Source organism: Colletotrichum graminicola (assembly GCF_000149035.1).
Source record: "Colletotrichum graminicola M1.001 genomic scaffold supercont1.25, whole genome shotgun sequence".
Classification (NCBI taxonomy): domain Eukaryota; kingdom Fungi; phylum Ascomycota; class Sordariomycetes; order Glomerellales; family Glomerellaceae; genus Colletotrichum; species Colletotrichum graminicola.
This window is the reverse complement of record NW_007361029.1, coordinates 531,992-550,469: the sequence shown is the minus strand read 5'-3', so window position 1 is coordinate 550,469 and position 18,478 is coordinate 531,992. Positions and strand designations below refer to the sequence as shown.

Here is an 18,478-nt window from a genome sequence, read left to right as displayed (position 1 = left end):
AGGATATAAATATAGTAAATATAGCTATATAGAGAGCTATATTTAATAAGGTAACCCTTTATTATATAGGGCTTTATCTTTATAGAACACAGGAGGCACTTACTACTCTTTTTTTATATATATACTATATAACTAAAGGTACAAAGGTATTTAATATAAAGGGGCTTATAATTAGTAATAAGGTTAAGCTTATAAGTAATAATTTTATAGAGGCTTATCTTACCCTTAGTAAATTAAGGCAAAAGGTTAAGGATCTATACTATAGTGCTAAAGGTATAGTCCTAAAGCTCCTTTAGTAGGCTATTATTAATAAGTAATATATAAGTAGCCTCTATAAGTATATAACTAGCTTGCTTAATTAACCTATTTATTAATAAAGTATATATAATTATAAGGTTAAGCCTTATACCTATAAAGTAAGAATTATAAAGTACCTTCTTTAGCTTAGGTATATTATTAAAAACCTAGCTCTAAATAATAAGGCTAGTTATATTAGTAAAAGTAATATTAAAGTTCTTAATAGTATTAAGTATAACCCTCTAGTAATAAGTTTATAAGAGTTAAAGCTATTAGTAGCTACTATAATAGTTAAAAAAATAAAGAGTATATCTTATATTAGTCTTTAATAGTAGTTTAACCTTAATAAGGTTAAAATAAATCTCTTTATCTACTAAGGTAAAAGGTAGTAAAGTATTATAGCTAATAAGCTTTATAAATTTAGCTAAGTAGTAGGCATTATAGTAAAAGGTATTAATCTTAGCTTAAGTAAATTATATAGTTACTAAATAGTAGGCCTTAATAACCTATAATAAATAAGTATAAATAAGTTAATAGTATATTATTTTAAGGGTTATTTAGTACTTACCTTTAACTATAGATAAAGTAAAGGTAGTTACTACTAGTATAGTTAGCTTATTCATAATATAAAGTATATAAATATTAGAAATCTATTTAATAGTAGCTAATTAGGCCTTAGATTTAGTATTAATAATACTAGTAGTTATATAGTTATACTTAATACCTACCTTATAAAGTTTACTAAGGCTAAGAAGGTTAGCTAGGCTGTAAAGGCTATACTTAATATCTTTAATAGTCTAGTTAATTATTTAAGATAGATTAGCTAGATCTTAAGTTTAAAAGAAAATAGTACTAAATCTCTTTAAAAACACTTACTCTCTATTTATAGTAGTAAAAAGAAAAAGGTTATTATAAATAGTATATAATATAAAAAGTTAAAGTAAGTTAAAAATAAGGCTTAAGTAGCCTAAATCTAGTATAATATTAAATAAGGTAATAGCTTTATTACTTATAGTAGTAAAGATAGCCTTACTTAGTTATATTATAAGGCTAGTAATTAAGGAGCTACCTAGTGCGCCTAAGGCACCTTTTATAAAAACTAATATAAAAGAATTAGGTATAGTAAAGGCAGTAGCCTTTTTATAATCCTTATTATAAATATACTTAGCTATATAAGTAAGTAAATTCTTATAAAACATATAGTTAGTAAGAATAAGCTCTAGATAAGTAGTCTAACACTTTATAGTAATATAACCTTTCTTATAATAAAGGTAAATATTATAGCCTAACTTCTTAGTAAGAGTAGCACTTTAGCTATTAGTACTAAAGGTAGTAGTAATTATAGCCTTATAGTAAGTAATAAGGCCTATTTTTTACTTTTTATCTTAAGTAAGTATATAAATAGTCTTAATAACTATAGCCTACTTAGGCTTCTTATTATTATTAGTATAGTGCTTATATATATTAAGTAGATATATCTTAAAATAATTAAGTAAAAGGATAGCCTAATAGTAGTTAGAGTTTTTACTATAAAGGCTAGTAATATAGGCGTATAAATACTATATACGTTTAAGGGTATTATAAAAAGTCTTATAATCTTAGGCACTACCCTTAGAGAATTTATTAATAAGGGCTCTAACTACGTCTTTAGATACCTTAAGAATATATTTCTTAAGTGCTTTTATTAAGGTATAAGGATTACTATTATCTTACTATTTTATATTAAGGAGCTTATTAATTAATATATTATATAATAAAATAAAAAAGCTATATATAATATTATAGTTAGCTTTTTATAAAGTAAAAGCTATAGTGTCTTTAGCTAGTTAAGGAATATTATAGTTAATATACTTCTTAACTTTATTAGTATAAAAGGTAGCGCTAATAAGTATAATCTATAAGGACTAGTTTAACTTCCCTTTAAGCTTAAGGATAGTTAATAAGACTATTTAGTAATTACTACTATTAGCTATAATAATAGTAATATAAGTAAGTTACTTTAGACTATAGTTAGCCTAACTATATATTAATCTTTATATATTTCTTTTACTATAGTAAAAGGCGTATTTAAAACGTTATATAATTTACTACTATTTAATAGACGCCTAAAGTAATAAATTAATATAGTTAATAAGTAAAAGTATCCTTATAGTAATTAGTAAAAGATTCTTAACTTAAGCTATAGTAAAAATAGTAAGTAAAGTTAAGTAACTACTATAATAATTAGTAAATAATTATAAATTAATAAAAATAAGTAAAGGTAACTAATTAATTTATAAAAAAAATTAATATAGGCCTAGGCTTTATAACCTATAGGAGCATAAGAGTAATAAAGTAAGGTAAATAGTGATATTACTAATCTGTAGTGGTGTGTAGTGGTAAGGAGGAAAATCCTCCTCTTAAGGCTATAGGCAGAGGCTGGATAAAGGTGAGGGGCCTAGGAGGTCACGTGACCTTCTAGCACACGGGCCCCCTCACAACATATTACTAGGTATTAATTACTTTAGATTAAAGGGTTCTAATAAATAGATTTTAGTATATAAATTAAGCTATCTATTTCCTCCCTATAAAAAGATACCTATTACCTATTATACGCTTTACTAAGCCTTTTACTTATTAATAGTTAATATATCTACTAAGGGACTATTAAAGGGTAATATAGGCAGCTAGATTATCCTCCTAGGCCTAGGATAAGTGCTGCCTATCTTTAAAGGCAGTATTCCTACTTTACTTACTAAAGTATTAATACTAAAGTGTTATATATAGTATACCTTATCTATAAGTAACAGCCTAGAGGCTATACTACCTAGACTATATATCTAGGAGGGCCTGTTAGAGCTTATCTTTAGAATATTGCTTTATAATAGTTTAAAGAAGGTATCCTAAAAAAATAGCGTTATTTAGCGATAAATAGTAATTGTTGTGATAGTTTAAAAAAGGTAGTGGTGTTAATAAAGGAGGGGAAATGCGGGAATTTCGGGTGGTTCGGATGCGGGGGTGGTTCGGATATAGGGTGGGGGAGTTATACCAAAACCTATACGGATAATTATCGTAAAAGTGCGTTGGGTGCTCGGCAACATGCGCGATAAAAACTTCACCCATGTCTTGGCTATTGGGGCTAGAATCCAGACAGGCATTCTGCGAGCATTCCTTGGCCCTGATTTATACTCTGGCATAGTGGTGTTGGGCGATTACAATTGTTTATTCGCTGTCAATGAATTGCTATTTTGGCAGGAAACCATCGGATATAAATCCGAACAAATGCAATCTGTACGAGTGGGTGGGTGGTGCCGACACCCTGATTGGGAAATAAGCTTATAACGAGCCTTTTGGGGTTCCGTAAGTTCCACTTAGAACAGATAGCCAATACCATAATGCTAAATATAATTAAAAACTATAAAAACCTTACAGATCCTGTACTATGGTATCGGGCCAAAGTTTAACCCCCTCGTCAGGTAAATGTGGCCGTGCTTTTTTTGATTATTTCAGCAACGGTACGGATACTTTAAGGTTCTTGTGCACATCTATCATATATCATAATTCTGGCTAGTGAGAGTCTCTCATACGTGGGTCACAACTCCACACTACCTGTTATAGAGTTTAAACTTACCCATCATACCATAGTATGTGTAGTCAGTTGGGGCAATAACTAGTTAGAGCCATAGCTGTTGTAATATAAGTAGAACTAGTAATATCTTTAGTAGGAACTAATAACAGAGAGGAGCAATAATTGAAAAGTTGACGCTGAGCACAGTATTTTCCTCACTGTTGTAGTACGTAAGGCGTTAATTGCTGCTTGCGATTAACGGCGTCGTTTTTGCGACACTCACAAAGAGTGTTTGATTTTCAGGACTTTAGATGTATGTGTTTGCTTTTTCGATCATTGATCCAGACTGCTTTCTACCTCGACACATTTACAAATTCTAGCCCAAACTACATGATTAAACCATCAATATGATACTGAGCAGCAGTACCTGCTTCACGTGAGTCAGCTGGTTGCACCAATACGACTGTATAAATTATGGTATCGTGCTTCACCTAGGTATGTACATCTAGGGGTATTAACTCTTTTATATGATCAGTCATACTTGATAGAGCATTTTTATATATGATTCCTATGTTCTGCTTTTATTAATATATACTATGAATACTTTTTCCATCTAGTTGAGACTCTGCGCCGCGCACATATCTGAGTACATGCCCCCCTTGGCCAGCAAATCAATATGCGTCCCCATCTCAACGATTCGTCCGCCATAGAAGACACAAATAAGATCTGCGTCTTTGACCGTCGACAAGCGATGCGCCACGGCGATCGTGATCCGGTCGCCCCTCTTGGCGGCCTCGGCCAGCGCGCTCTGGACGATCTTCTCGCTCTCCGTGTCGAGCGCGCTGGTGGCTTCGTCGAGCAACAGGATGCTCGGGTTGCGGACGAGGGCCCGCGCGATGGCGATCCGCTGCCGCTGCCCTCCCGAAAGCTGGGTGCCGTTGGAGCCGACCTGTGTGCCAAGCCCATCGGGCAGAGACGATACGAAATCCCACGCGTTTGCCTGCCGCAGCGCCGCCTCAATCTCATGATCGGGCGTCGACGAGATCTTGTCGTCTTGGCCAGGCTCACCTGCGTCAACGCCGAGTGAAATGTTCTCGCGGATAGAGCCTTCGAACAAGGTCGGCTCTTGCTGCACCAGGCCAACCTTGCGCCGGTACATACGAGGGTTGATATCCTGTAGAGACTCGCCTGCGATGCTGACAGTGCCGGCGGTCGGATCGTAGAACCGTTCGAGCATCGATATTATGGTGGATTTGCCGCAACCTGAGGCGCCTACCAAAGCAACAAACTGCCCTTTTTGTACATCCAGACTCACGCCCTTGAGCACGGGGAATTTCGGTCTAAGGGGATATGAGAACTGGACATCTCTCAGATCGATTGGGCCGCCCGACTTGGGTTCGTGATTTTGATTCTCAGGCGTCTCCCGCACTGTCGGTTGAAGCTTGCCCAACCAAAAGATGTAGTTGGCGCCGTTTACCCCTTTCGTCATGCCTTTTTTTCATAACCGTTAGCGGTTGGGTTCCTTTGGCTCGTCTTCATCAATGAGGCTATGAGTTTCCTTACTGGTTGAGAATTGGAAGATCTGGTCTGTCCCTTGCGCGGAGAAGAAGACGGCCATCAACGCCACAAAGAAGGAGAATACTGTGATTTCATGTGACGTAAAAAGCTGTATGCCGTACCTGTAGAAATTTCAGCTGCTTATTCCGTTGATCCTAAATTCGAAACGGGAGGGAACCAACCAGAAACCAAGAGCCAGGAATAGGTACTCAATCGATTGCGTTAGGGAAAACCACAGCATCATCCACACGAGTGGCTTGATTGAAGTAGAGATGGCATGGTCAAGTTCGGCTGTATAATGGTCCAAGACCGAGCCCTCGATCGCGAGGGAGGATACGGTTCGAATGGCGGTGACCGACTCTGATGCGATCGCCGAGCTAGCTGAAAGCCGCTTCGAGATGTCGCGCTCCAGCTTCCCGTCCAATCGCATCCTCAGCCAACCGGAACCCACAAGAGGAGGCAGCCCGACCAGCACGATTACCAGGCCCAGCTTCCAGGCGAAGAAGATGGCGAGAACGCTGCAGGCAATGACACTGAGCGCAGCGATTATGATGACTCCAATGTTGTAGCCCATGAGCTCGAAAACAGCCTGTGGATGAGAGTCGAGCCGACTGGTCAGGGCCCCAATGCTGTTCTCGGGTCGGTCGAAGAACTTCAGATCCTGCCGGAGCATGTCTTCGAAAATTCTCTTGCGCAGGCGGTGTGCCAGAGTCTACATCAAGATGGTCAGCAATTCATCGCTAACGAATCGGTCGCCCAACGGCGGGTACAAAAGTGCGTTCACATACCTGAGACATCGCGTTGGATCCATAGCCGACAAGGAACCAGGATATGAGGCATGCGCCTGCCAAGACAACGTACATGGACGCAAAGAAGTTGCCGGGGACGGTCATCTGGGAAGGAGATAGTGTAAAGACCTCGACCATGTATGCCACAAGGATAGCCTGAGCAGGAAACAGGCCGGCTGTAGGGTTGCGGTTAGAGTCAGTCGAGAATAGTGGTTGAACTGAGGATGCTTACAACACAGAATGCAGCCGATGACGGTAGCAGCATACGACATCGAGAGGTCCGTAGACTCCTTCATCAATCGATATACAACCATGATGAGCCCACCATGGTTGTGCGTCTCGTAGTCCTCACTGCTGATCTTGCCATCCACGTGGTCGAGATCGGCGGTAGTGGACCGGGTTAATGATTTCTCGTTGTACTCATCCAACTTGTCATTAATATACATCCTATCCTCGCCGCTGTCTTCTGCCGAAGCCTTGTGCGAACTCATGAGCTGTTGGACTTTCACGAGCCGGGCGTACGCGCCATCCTGTGTAATGAGGCTCTCATGTGTCCCCTGTTCGATGATGCGGCCTTTGGACATGACAACGATGTTGTCCGCCTTCCGGATTGTCGCCAGCTTGTGGGCGATGACAATCGTGGTCCGATTGATGGATGCTTTGTCTAGCGCTTTCTGGACGATCTCCTCGGCGTGGGGATCAAGCGCACTGGTTGCTTCATCGAGAAGCAAGACCTTTGGCTGCGAGACAATGCTGCGGGCAATCGCAATTCGCTGCTTCTGGCCTCCGGAAAGGAGACCGCCCCTCTGGCCTATCTCCGTATCATATCCGTTGGGTAGTTGGGATATGAAGTCGTCAGCAAAGGCTATTCTGGCGGCCTCCTGGACTTGCTCCATCTTCTTTTCCCTGGATTGGTGTTCCCACGGTGTGCCAATAAGACCGTGGGAAATGTTGTCAAACACAGTCCCTCGAAACAGTGTCGGCTCCTGGTGAAAGACACGTATTATTAGCGTTGAACAGTTGAAGCGTAAAACATATGTCTCCAGGATACTCACTTGCTGCACTAGACGGACGTTCCTTCTTAGCCAACCGATATTCAAAGTCTCAATTGGCCGACCATCTATCTTGATGGTACCCGATGCCGGGTTGTACCACCTCTCAAGTAGGCCGACAATTGTGCTCTTGCCGGAACCACTTTGACCCTGTCGAGATATTCTGTTAGTGTCTGTCGGTGCAATATGTGTCTACCAACGAATGGGTTCAACTCACCACCAAGGCAGTGGTTTTGCCTGCGGGAACTTTCAGTGAAAAGTCATCCAGAATAGTGGTGTTGGGTCTTGTGGGATAAGCAAAGGTGATGTGCTCGAGTTCCACGTCTCCCTTTTCCAGCTTCGGCTGGTCTCCAGACGGGTCAAACGGGTCAATGGCGCTCTTTCTATCAATCAGAAGAAACAATTGAACAGCGCCAGAAGCAGCGCGGGTGAACTCTATGCAGTACGGAGCTAGCTGTGTAATGCTAATAGCTGCAACGGTTACAGATAAAAGGACGCTACATGACGGTCGGGTTAGCTATTGCTTGTGTGGCAGGTTTGGAGATGTTGTGATTATGCAGGCTTACGTGAAAACGTCTCCAGTATTTTGGATTTCTCCGCTCGAAATCATGCGGATGCCTTGCCAAAACCCGAGTGCGTCACCGCAATAGATAATGGTGTACTCTGCCGAGAATAGAATGCCTAAAGGCAAAGAGCTCTTGTCGCCCCATCGGTGAGCCTCGGTCAGGAAGGTATCAAACTTCTTGACAAGCCTACTCCTCATCTCAAACGCATGAACAGTGCGGATGCTGGAAACAACACCTTCAGCAAAGGAGTTGGCCATAGAATGGCAGTCGATGATCCTCGTCTCATAACCAGCCTCAATGAAGGATGTGACGGCCATGACAGCGACGGTGAGAGGAGCGACGCAGCAGACGGTCAGAGCGAGCTTCCAATTTGTGAGGAAAGCAATAATGAAGGAGCTGACAAAAGCAGAGATACCCTGTATCGTGAGCCCAAGCTTCTCGGAGATACCGTTGTGGACAAGGCGGCCGCTCGAGTAGGCCTGTGTCGCAATGGAGCCACCAGTCCCGAAATCGAAGTAGGCCACTTCTTGTCGCAATGCCGATTTGATGTATTCATGGCGAATGTTCCGAACAATGCGGTAAGCGGTGTAGTGAAGCAACGTATTGTACACGTAAGCCATCACGAACCTGCCGATGGCAAGGTAGATGAGATAGAGGCTGTCGTTAGAGTCAGCAAAGATTCTCATATAAACATATCTGAACCAACATTGAACGTACGCCAAATTCGAGCCATATCTACGAAAGCCTCGGGTACCAGCAGGATCGTTTTCGAGGTCTGTAAAAACAGTAATGAACTGGCCGAAGATGATGTTTTGAGAAGCAATGCCGACTCCAGAAGCGACTGCAGCGAATGCGGCAACGGCCATGAGAGCGCGTTCTACCGGCCCGGCATATGTAAAAACTCTCTAAGATCGTCAACGTGTCAGTAGTGAGCTAATACCCAGTAACCGCTACTTACCCAGTATGCCTTCCACGAACTGATTTTGACGCCATCTCCGAGAAGTTTAGATGGGTCGAGGTCCTCTCCATCGGACACAACATCCTGACCGTTTTCGGTAACCATTTCGTATAATCACAAATGGCAGCTTTGAGAGGTGCTTTTCCATCGATGTACAGTTGGCACAAGTAAGATTCTTTCACGGAGAGAAACTAAAGTAGGTGTTCATGAACGTATTAAACATGAGCAAAGAGCCGCATGATAGAACGCATGGTATGGCTGATATTGTGCGCGAGTAAGAGCTTCCGGGGACAGTCGAAGATCCCGTGTTTTACCAAGAGTTTTAGTTGTGCCTGACGTACTAGAGACGCTTGATTTACATAACGCCAAGTTTCATTCTAAGCAAGCATAGCCGAGTCTTCCCCCCTTCTCTTGGGTTTACCTCTGTGGAACTATTTCTAGGTATTTTGCTTGGACGCCGGCGGAACTTTGGCACCTTCTAGGCATCGCTCCAAGGGCAAGTGAATTAGCTTTTCGTGGTTCCTCAAGATGTTCCATCAGACAGACGTACTCAGGACCGTCAGCCTAGCAATTCTGCAACATGCATTGACAATGCATAAACCGCATTGACGCCTTTGAAAGAAATCTAGAGAATTCTAGAATAATATCTGATCAGTCTTTCCCCATTTGATTGTTCATGAGACAAGATGACAGGTACTCTACTCAGACAGTGTGTATCACGTGATTTCCCGCAGCCCGAGATTGCTCATGCGCCAGAAGTGATGCACTGTGGCTTGGGGAGCTGATAATACTCGCTGATGGTGATGAAACTTTGATTTCTAGTAATGACCCTGCTCTAGTGCCCTGGAAGATCTGGAAACCTCAAGAGGCAACGGGGATGTTAGCGCCACTAAAAGACGGAGCGACACTGTCCAGAATGATGGATTTTGTGGTTATGCTGCGTACAGAAGAAAGTAAAAGCACACTCGGATGATTTCAGATTACTCGTCACCCACACAAGAGGAGTAATCTGATCTCAAATGAGGGTGTGGGCATGGGCGGGGGTTAATGGCAATTCGAGACCCATGCGAACCTGTGTTGGTCTCTTCTAGCCGAGTCACCAAGAGGGACTCCACGTGGGCAAATCCAGCCGAAAAAAGTTCGAGTAGCTGTTGCGTTATGCAATTGATCTCACATATTGTTCTCGTCTTTCTTCTTACCATTTTGAGACCTTCGCCCAAGACGTCATATAGTGGCATAGTAGCTAGAGACATGTTTCCGGTCTTCTATCCCCACCTTGTAACTTTATTGCGACGCGCTCATGCTACCGATCTAGCAGGCGGTCAGATAGCTGTCGAATTGAAAGTCTAACCCTAAGCCAAAGGAATGCAAGCAAGATCCTTGTCATCGGCAGTCGATTCGTGTTGCTGCCGAGGCGGTAGAACGGGTAGTCCTAGACTCCTAGGGGCCGACTCGAATATACTGGTGAGGGTTTAGAGCCATGCCAAGAGGCCAAGATAAATAATATTGGAATGGGACTTCGATTGAGAATGTGATCATGAGCTGAGTGTTAACAATGCATAAAGGCAAGACTAAACCCATAATGGTAAGCCAAGGGTCTTGCTCAACACACCATGATGAGTAACTGTCCCGAATCGCCAACAGCCAGCGCTGTCATCATTCGATGTGTTGCAAATTCTTAACCGACGCCATGCTCGTGGGATGACTCACACGGGCCATTAGTGCGAGACCTGACCCAGCATGCCGGACTAGTTACAGGAGTAATCGGACGATCGTTTCGGCAGGCTAGAATCTGTTCCGAACAGATACGCATACATCAAACTTGACTATGTCTGCTAACGTATTTCTAAATAAAGAATTATTCTCTGATCTGAACCATGGTACACGGACTAGTTATCATTCATGTAGTAACTTATTCAACAATTGCTCATCAATCGCCACATTGCCACCTCGCCTTCATTTGGCCCTGTTAACCCGCTGCCTAGCAAGTTGAACGCATCAGGCCCCGAGCTGTTGCCACATGACTGATGATCACCCCGCAGGCATACTTCCACGCTAGTGTGAAGACATGCTAGGGCAAGATAGATAGCACAGACCTTTCGAAATAACCGTTCATGCATTCACTGAAACGGAGCGTAAGAGCATGTAAGGTAAAGAAAGTTTAGCCGCTAAGTAAAACGAAAAACGATCCAAGGCTAGCCTCATGGCTGTCAAGTGATAGCTGTCTCACAAAAGAAGGCTAGGGGTGGTCAGATCTTGATGAGCCAGACATGATGTAATCATGTAGAGTCTGGTGATATGGATTACGGAGTCATGAAAACTAACTTTGTTGATAACGAGATGGCATAGGAAGAGATCAACGGCTTTTCCTCTGGGCAAAGATGGAATGACTTAGTGAGGGGCAAGAGGATAACAAAACAATCGTCATGCTAAGTCCATATGATGCCCAGTCTAGATGAGGGGAACGCTCATCTTCATACTGCCAAGTCTAATCTAAAATGAGTCATTCTACACGCGGAGACTGGAAATGTCCCGGCCCTCTGGTAGAAAAGAGCACATAGTCATTCAAAGGCATAGTATTCATGACATGACATTGAGCACTGTCTCTATTCTCTATGGGCTCTGAGTCATCAAAACACCTTGCAGGCCATGAGCTGATCGATCTCAACCCTCGCGGTGTCTGGCCTCGGCGCCAGGTCATCTCCACTTTGAAAAGGCGACTCTCATCATGGAATCATCCTGTAGTAAGTTGCGGCTTTGACAATTTGAAGCCGTAGCCCTATGTTGACTTTTTCCTCGGACAGATATATTTTCCTGACTCAACCCAGGAGAGATCAAAAGCACTTACACCTCCAGTTCAGATCGGACCACGACCCAAGAGGTAGGGCTGAGAATTTACGATGAGGGCCCGTTGTATATAGACGACGCTATGACTTGCTCAATTAGTAAGCTCATCGAAGATCATGTGGAGAAAGCGGTACACAACGTTGTTATTAATCTTGTGCCACTTGACGGTAGACAGCATCTTTCAGACGGACGCTGCGGGTAATCCATATGGCACCATGAAATCCGACGCGATATCAATGACATGACCATTATTTTGGCTGCATAGTTGCGTCAATATAGAGTTCCTGATGTTGGACGATCCGGTCGGCGGAGCAGACTCCGCATACGCGTGTGACGTTGGGCTTCCGCAATTAACTTTGCAGCCTATTTCCAGCGTCTCCAGCACCACAATTAGTGGCCCAGAGTTAACGTTGTTTAGATGAAAATCTCTGAAAAGTAGAAAGAAAGAAATAGAGAGACTTTATCAATTCTTGACAAAGCTCAACTACAAAGCGTGATGGGGTAATGACAACGACAACAAACCTTGGCCTGGAAGTATGGTCTGTAGAGTAAATTGGGGTTGGTTGTCGTTTTGGGTTCTATTGACGTCGCGATACACAGAGTGACTAACTCTTCATGTCGACTTTTTGAGATGTGCTAATAAGGAATTCGGTTCAATAACGTGGGGAGATGAGGTTGTTGCCCAGTCAATTACACCGTGCCATCCGTCATCTTCAAAGCATGTTTGAGACTACATTGCAATGCATTATGCCTTCATATTTGGCGTAAAATTGGCTTCGCGCTTCCAAGAGGATGTCATATCTGATATCAAGTTGCCGGTTTCGTAACAAAGACGATGTGTTGCACCTCGTTAAGAGCATCAATTCGCCTTTGAGTACGTCTAGTCTATGCTTCTGAGGCCTATCTTCTCAACTGCTGCCGCCGTATGGCAAGCCGGATACTACGTAGTTGTTACTAGCTTTTTTGTGGAGACAGCATGTCCATTGACTCTCTTTCCCTGGAGAAATCCTCCGCTACATTACCACGAATATCTACAGAGTTACAGCAATAGATTTTTTGAACATGGCGTGCGCTTGATTGCAATAGGCAATATAAAATATGAGACTGTTTATGTTACAGCACATGCATTTTGTGGGCAGATGTCATGTACCTATAGCGGCCTGGCCCGTAACCTTAATCAAAGATACCCCAGGAAAACTCTTGATTAGTTTCATTGGAAGGGAATCTATGTCTCGCACGTGATAGTCAAATTCCAATTTGTTGACAGGGGCTACCATCAAGCCCCCTACCAATTGACGGATTTCTGCAGGCTAGCACGCAGTCGCGGCTGTGCAGCTGACCGCATTTGGTTGAGATGCCGTATTGGTTCTGGGCTCTGACCGGAAGCACCGATGGTTGAACTAGTCATACGTGGAACGGAAACAAGCGTGGCGATGCTCAACAGTCTACCAATCCGGACTCTCTGGATGTTCATACAGTCGCAGCTTCGGATGGAGCGCTGCGGTTTCGACATCTTTCCGTGAAACGTTTCAAGGAAAATAGGCTATAGCCGCTGCGGAAATTTTTTGAAGCCGCAGTCTGTCAGTTGTGTTTCCGCATATCCCTGTTGGTTTGAAGTTTTGTAAACACTGTGCGAGTTTCGGTGCCGAGCTTTACAGCTGCCTGGTCGGTTCCGCGACTTTAATAAGTGACTGAGACATTAGTGCTCGGCATTGTCTTCATGCATCCTCGACACTCAGGGGCCAGACATGGTGGCAATGCAGAATTCAAGCCCACATCACATGGGGGACCGAAGCGTAGCGGTTCTTGGAGTCTGCACATGCAGTGTGTGTGAATTGGCTCGATCTCTCTAGTTGGCTCTTTGAATTAGAACTTGCTGTGTTGGCAGAAGACTAGCACCGATTCTCGGCTTGCTGTGGTCATACTTGATTGGTGGAATCGCTACCTCCAAAGTGTCTGTCGGGTTTCGCCCAACCTCATTGGCAACCAGCCCCTGCTGAAATAATCAACTTGAGCCATGGCACTCGCTTGCCTTGTTCCGATCTTTCCTTTTGCGTTTACCGCGTGGTTCCCGTGACGAGATGCTACGCCCGGAAGAGAGCCGATAGAGCCATGCCAGGCACACTGTTGGTTGTCGTTGTGTCTTGGGTCGAATATTGAGTAGGAGTGATGATTGAGGCAACAAACAAGGCTTCTGGCAAAAGAGGTGTACTTTTATAATAAATATGAATTAGGTTCCTAGGTCTGAGCAAGTCGATGGTTCAAAGTCATCAGTCTCAACAGTGCTTGCAACACCGTTTTTGTTACTCTCGCAACAGCTGATTGCCAAAGTTTCAGATCATTCCTCCAAAAGAAGCAAGTCTTTAGGGAAGAACTTTAAGCAATATGCAAATTGCTGCCTGCATTCTGGGCTTTGCGGCTCTCGTCGCCGGTCACGGCTACGTTGACAATGCTACTATCGGTGGAACCTACTATCAGGTATGTTTACTCCTGTACCTCGCACCAAGGTCAGCAACAAATCTAACGGCCACATAGTTCTATCAGGTGAACAATCCTATCTAGGTGTTCTCTTTGGGAGAGGTATGCGCTATCAAAGCATAGAAACTAACAATACTAGCCATATTCAGATCCCTACATCAACCCTCTTGTAAGTTGCACTCGTTTCCGTACCGAATGAGTCGATTGACGAACCAATATGGCTTCTAGCCCAAGAGAATCTCTCGCCCTATTCAGGGCAACGGCCCTGTCGAGAGCGTCACTTTGATCGATCTCCAATGCGGAGGGTACACGGCAGGAGGCATCTCTGGCTCGCAGCCCGCAGCCCTCCACGCCCCAGCTGCGGCGGGCTCGACCGTCACGCTTCGCTGGACCCTGTGGCCCGATTCCCACGTCGGACCTGTGATCACCTATATGGCGCGGTGTCCCGATGCCGGATGCAATGACTGGCAGCCTGGGACCTCGTAGGTAGTCTGAGGGCTCGGTAGTAAGCATGACTAACACGTTTTTACAGTGCTGTCTGGTTTAAGATCCAGGAAGGTGGACGCACCGGAACCTCCAATACATGGGCATCGGTAGGTTCGGACCCGGGCATGAATCACAAGATGGCGCGTATTTGCTGACTCGATACTTCCAACAGAGCCCCCTCATGGTTGCCGGCTCTATTGCGCAATACACCATCCCGTCTTGTCTGAAGCCCGGTTACTACTTGGTCCGCCACGAGACCATTGCTCTCCATGCTGCCTCCTCCTATCCAGGTGCACAATTCTACCCCGGGTGCCATCAGCTGCAAGTTACCGGCTCCGGAGCCAAGACGGCTACGTCTCTGGTAGCCTTTCCTGGCGCATACAAGGCGACCGATCCTGGGGTCACTTACAATGCTTACAGACGTACGTAGCAACTCCCCATGAGATTACCTTTGACGAATGTTAACTTCTTGAAGCGTCGACTTACACCATACCTGGCCCTGCCGTTTTTACCTGCTAAGACGCCCGACTTTGAGTTTTACAATGGCAGCATTCGCGACTGAGCCCTTGAAAAAGTATAACCTTCGTGTACATAGTTAACACCGCGATAAACATACCTATACATTATATATTATAAGAAATATTCTACGCACCTACCTGTCAATAGACTTTGAAATCTTAAGGCCGCTCAACCGGCTTGGAAATCGCCGCAATTAACCTAATCCTCTCTCCCTACCGGCTTTTGTAGTACTAGGCATACACCCGGTGCTTGGCTCTAATGTCTAATAGCTTAGGTAAGAATTGTGTGGCCTCTTTAAACCTTGTACCCCCTCAAAGTCTAGTAGGTTAGTATCTACTCTTGATTTAAAGTCGTGAGTGATGAGGTAAGCTATTTCTCAGACAATATAATTGATGTAGTCACCCCTTCCCCCAACCCGCTATCACTGGATGAACACATCCAATCATTCCCCGATAGTCTAGTGGTGAGGATATCTGCTTGTCAATCCAACGATTCGCAGGGGACCGGGGTTCAATTCCCCGTCGAGGAGATTCTTTTGCTTTTTTGGGTGACCTTGGAATTTCCGGGCTTTGTTTGTGTATCGTGTTGCGGATGCGTACCCAGCATTTTGTGGCCCCAGTGGAGACGGGGATCCATTCTGGGTCCAGGGATGATGTGTCTAGGGCCATGTCATCGAGTCTACTGCGTACTGCTCTGCGTTTTGGACTTGATTTACCGTTGGGTGATTTATGAGCGACAGAATAATTAACAAAAACCAGTTGCATTGCATCTGCGATGTGGTCTTGATTAGGTACTTGGACCGCGGCCAAGAGTATACACGAACAACGTAGCGTCAAGCTGGAATTCCATCCCAAAGCACGACTCACTGGGTACAAACGGGGCCTAGTAGAGTAGCGTATTGTCATGTAACAAAAACGACGCTGTTAGTTACGGGGCAGTAACAAACGCTTATATATCTCGTGACACACACATATCGACGTTCCCTGGGCCATGCCCTGTATATAGCAGGCTGCCCAACTGTGATGAACCGCAGTGTCTGCAAAATGAAGTGTAACATAGTCGTTATATCGAGAAACTAACTATGGCCCGCTAATCGGGGTGAAATAGCATTATAAGTAACCCGTGCGGTAGGTAAAGTACTAAAGCCACGTCTGCGGCGCCTTCACGACACCAACGCATGTTTTGGCTGAGACCCCGTTTGTAAGAGACATTCAGCAAGCAGCGCCGCTGCCCTCGGGAATGCCGGTGCAGTTGGGGTAGCTTATGCCGCCAGTGACGCTGACGTTGGTCCACGTCCAGTCGCTGCAGGCGCCGGTGGCGCAGAGGATGTAGACGTCGATGGCGGAGGAGGCGACGGTGCCGGTGACGTTGCTGAGGGTGAGGTTGGTGATGGGGACGCCGTCGGTGGGGTGACCGGTTGGCTTGCCGTTCTCGTAGTCCTGCTCGACAACGATGCCGTAGTTGGCGATGTTGGACAGGGCGATGTCCTTGTACTGGACGTTGGAGACGGAGCCGGTGGCGCGGTAGACCGTCTTGACGCGGACGCCGTTGGCCGAGTTGGAGATCCTGGAGTTGGAGATGAGGACGGTGTCGACGACGTTGCTGCTGTGGCCGCCGACGGAGCCGATGGAGAGGCCGTGGCCGCCGGAGCAGTCGCCGCCGGTGAAGGTGATGTTGGTGCCCGAGTTGATGGCGAGGCAGTCGTCCTGGTTCTTGACGACGGCGCCGGAGATGTAGACGCCGTTGGAGGAGCCGACGTCGAACGCGTCGGTGTTGTGGCCGCCCTGGGTGTCGCCGAGGGAGTTGTCGAGGGTGACGTCGTAGACGCTGAGGTTGGTGACGCTGTTGATAGAGAAGGCCTGGACGGGGGTGTTCAGGACGTTGATGCCCCTGATGATGGAGTTCTTGAGGCTCTGGGCCGAGAAGAACTTGGGCTTGACCTTGCCGCCGTTGCCCCCCTTGCCGTCCCACCAGCGCTGGCCCTGGCAGTCGATGACGTGGTCGCTGGTGCCGTCAATGATGATGTTGGAGCCGGAGAAGGAGATGAGGGGGCCCGTCCACAGTGTGTAGCCAAAGGTGGTATTGCCTTGGAAAGTAACCTATACTCGCGTGTCAGTCAGCGGAGCTGCTCGATAGACCGGTTGATTGGCTCGAGGCTCAAAGCTTAGACGCACGTGGGTGCCGGACTTGAGGCCCGTCATGTCAAGAGTGGTACCGGCGGGCACGGCAATGTCCTTGAGGACGATGGTTTGGCAACTATTCTTGCCCTTGATGGCCGAGGCCGCATCGGTGAAAGTACAGTTGGCAAGGGCATCGAGGGGAGCAGCAACGGCGGAGGCGACCAAGGCGCCGAGAGCGAGAAGGGAAGAAACCATATTGGCAAGGTAAATCGGCTCTTGTTGAGAAAGCGACTTAATACACAGTATCAGAATGTCTTGGATAAGATAAGGTAGAACAAGCCAGGACAAGGTGTCGAATGCGCCAAGACGGGAGAAGGGTAAGCTGCACGTTTGATGGCTTGGATCATCCTCTTGGCGGCGACCTGGGGGAGGATTGGCGGTTGGGTTTATATCCAAAGCCACCAGATCTCTTGGCGTAGCCTTGTCGGGATTTCTTCACCAACGGCTCTTTGCTTTTACCGCGACATACAGGACGCCACATTCACGCGGAAACGCTGGCCGGATCAAGTAGATTGGTCATGGAACCATTCCACTGCATCTCGCGAGTGCAGGGGGGGTTGACCCTTGCACGACTAGCGGCGGATATAAGTCTACAGAACCCCACAAAGGCTCCTAGAATTCGGCAAACATGCCAGATTCCGTGGCTCAAGGGGCGCCGAATCTCCCTTCAGCCGACTTTGAGAAGCTCCTTTTCCCTATGCCTCTGAGAGGCATCACCCGGAACTTGTCCTGGCGGGATCCAACTGATGCCATTCGGCGCTTCTCCTCAGCTTCCGTGCCGTCTCTTCCAGCTCCAGTGGGGTATTATTCCGTTGAGATCAGTCGAGCTACCAACGCACATCCGACGGATGCATACGAAGCACAGGAAAGCGTAATGGAACAATGGTTCATCAGGGATGACAGTGACATGGCGCAGTTATTGGTGGAAGTTTGCTACCAAGCATCGGGAACTCTAAATTCAACATATTACGTATTACCACCAGTATGATCGACGACCGGGTAGCCTGAGCAAGCATGTATACTAACTACATACTACCGTATGGTATGATGGGTAAGTTTAAACTCCATAACAGGTAGTGTGGAGTTGTGACCCACGTATGAGAGACTCTCACTGGCCAGAATTATGATAGATGTGCACAAGAACCTCAAAGTACCGTCGCTAAAATAATAATAAAAAAAGCACGGCCACATTTACCTGACGAG

At 45.4% G+C, this 18,478-nt stretch overlaps 3 protein-coding genes and 1 non-coding gene across 4 annotated transcripts; 2 read left to right on the top strand and 2 right to left on the bottom strand.

Annotated features, from left to right (window-relative positions):
- Positions 1-4,457: 4,457 nt before the first annotated feature.
- Positions 4,458-8,870, bottom strand: GLRG_06647 (ABC transporter; the record flags this gene model as incomplete). The annotated part of the gene is made up of 10 exons (XM_008097332.1): positions 4,458-5,335; positions 5,408-5,523; positions 5,584-6,113; positions 6,190-6,365; positions 6,422-7,175; positions 7,245-7,391; positions 7,459-7,738; positions 7,808-8,464; positions 8,525-8,712; positions 8,766-8,870. The coding sequence occupies 10 exons, from the start codon at positions 8,868-8,870 to the stop codon at positions 4,458-4,460; spliced, it is 3,831 nt and encodes a 1,276-aa protein (XP_008095523.1).
- A 5,127-nt stretch (positions 8,871-13,997) lies between these two features.
- Positions 13,998-15,095, top strand: GLRG_06646 (glycosyl hydrolase family 61; the record flags this gene model as incomplete). The annotated part of the gene is made up of 6 exons (XM_008097331.1): positions 13,998-14,090; positions 14,230-14,259; positions 14,319-14,572; positions 14,623-14,683; positions 14,749-14,998; positions 15,052-15,095. 6 exons carry the CDS (start codon positions 13,998-14,000, stop codon positions 15,093-15,095), a joined length of 732 nt encoding a protein of 243 aa, XP_008095522.1.
- Positions 15,096-15,541: 446 nt separating this feature from the next.
- GLRG_13172 lies at positions 15,542-15,624 on the top strand. Its single transcript has one exon. It is a non-coding gene; the product is annotated as a tRNA-Asp (tRNA).
- A 682-nt stretch (positions 15,625-16,306) lies between these two features.
- On the bottom strand, positions 16,307-17,470 carry GLRG_06645 (glycosyl hydrolase family 28; the record flags this gene model as incomplete). Its single annotated transcript, XM_008097330.1, has 2 exons — positions 16,307-17,194; positions 17,270-17,470. 2 exons carry the CDS (start codon positions 17,468-17,470, stop codon positions 16,307-16,309), a joined length of 1,089 nt encoding a protein of 362 aa, XP_008095521.1.
- Positions 17,471-18,478: the final 1,008 nt, after the last annotated feature.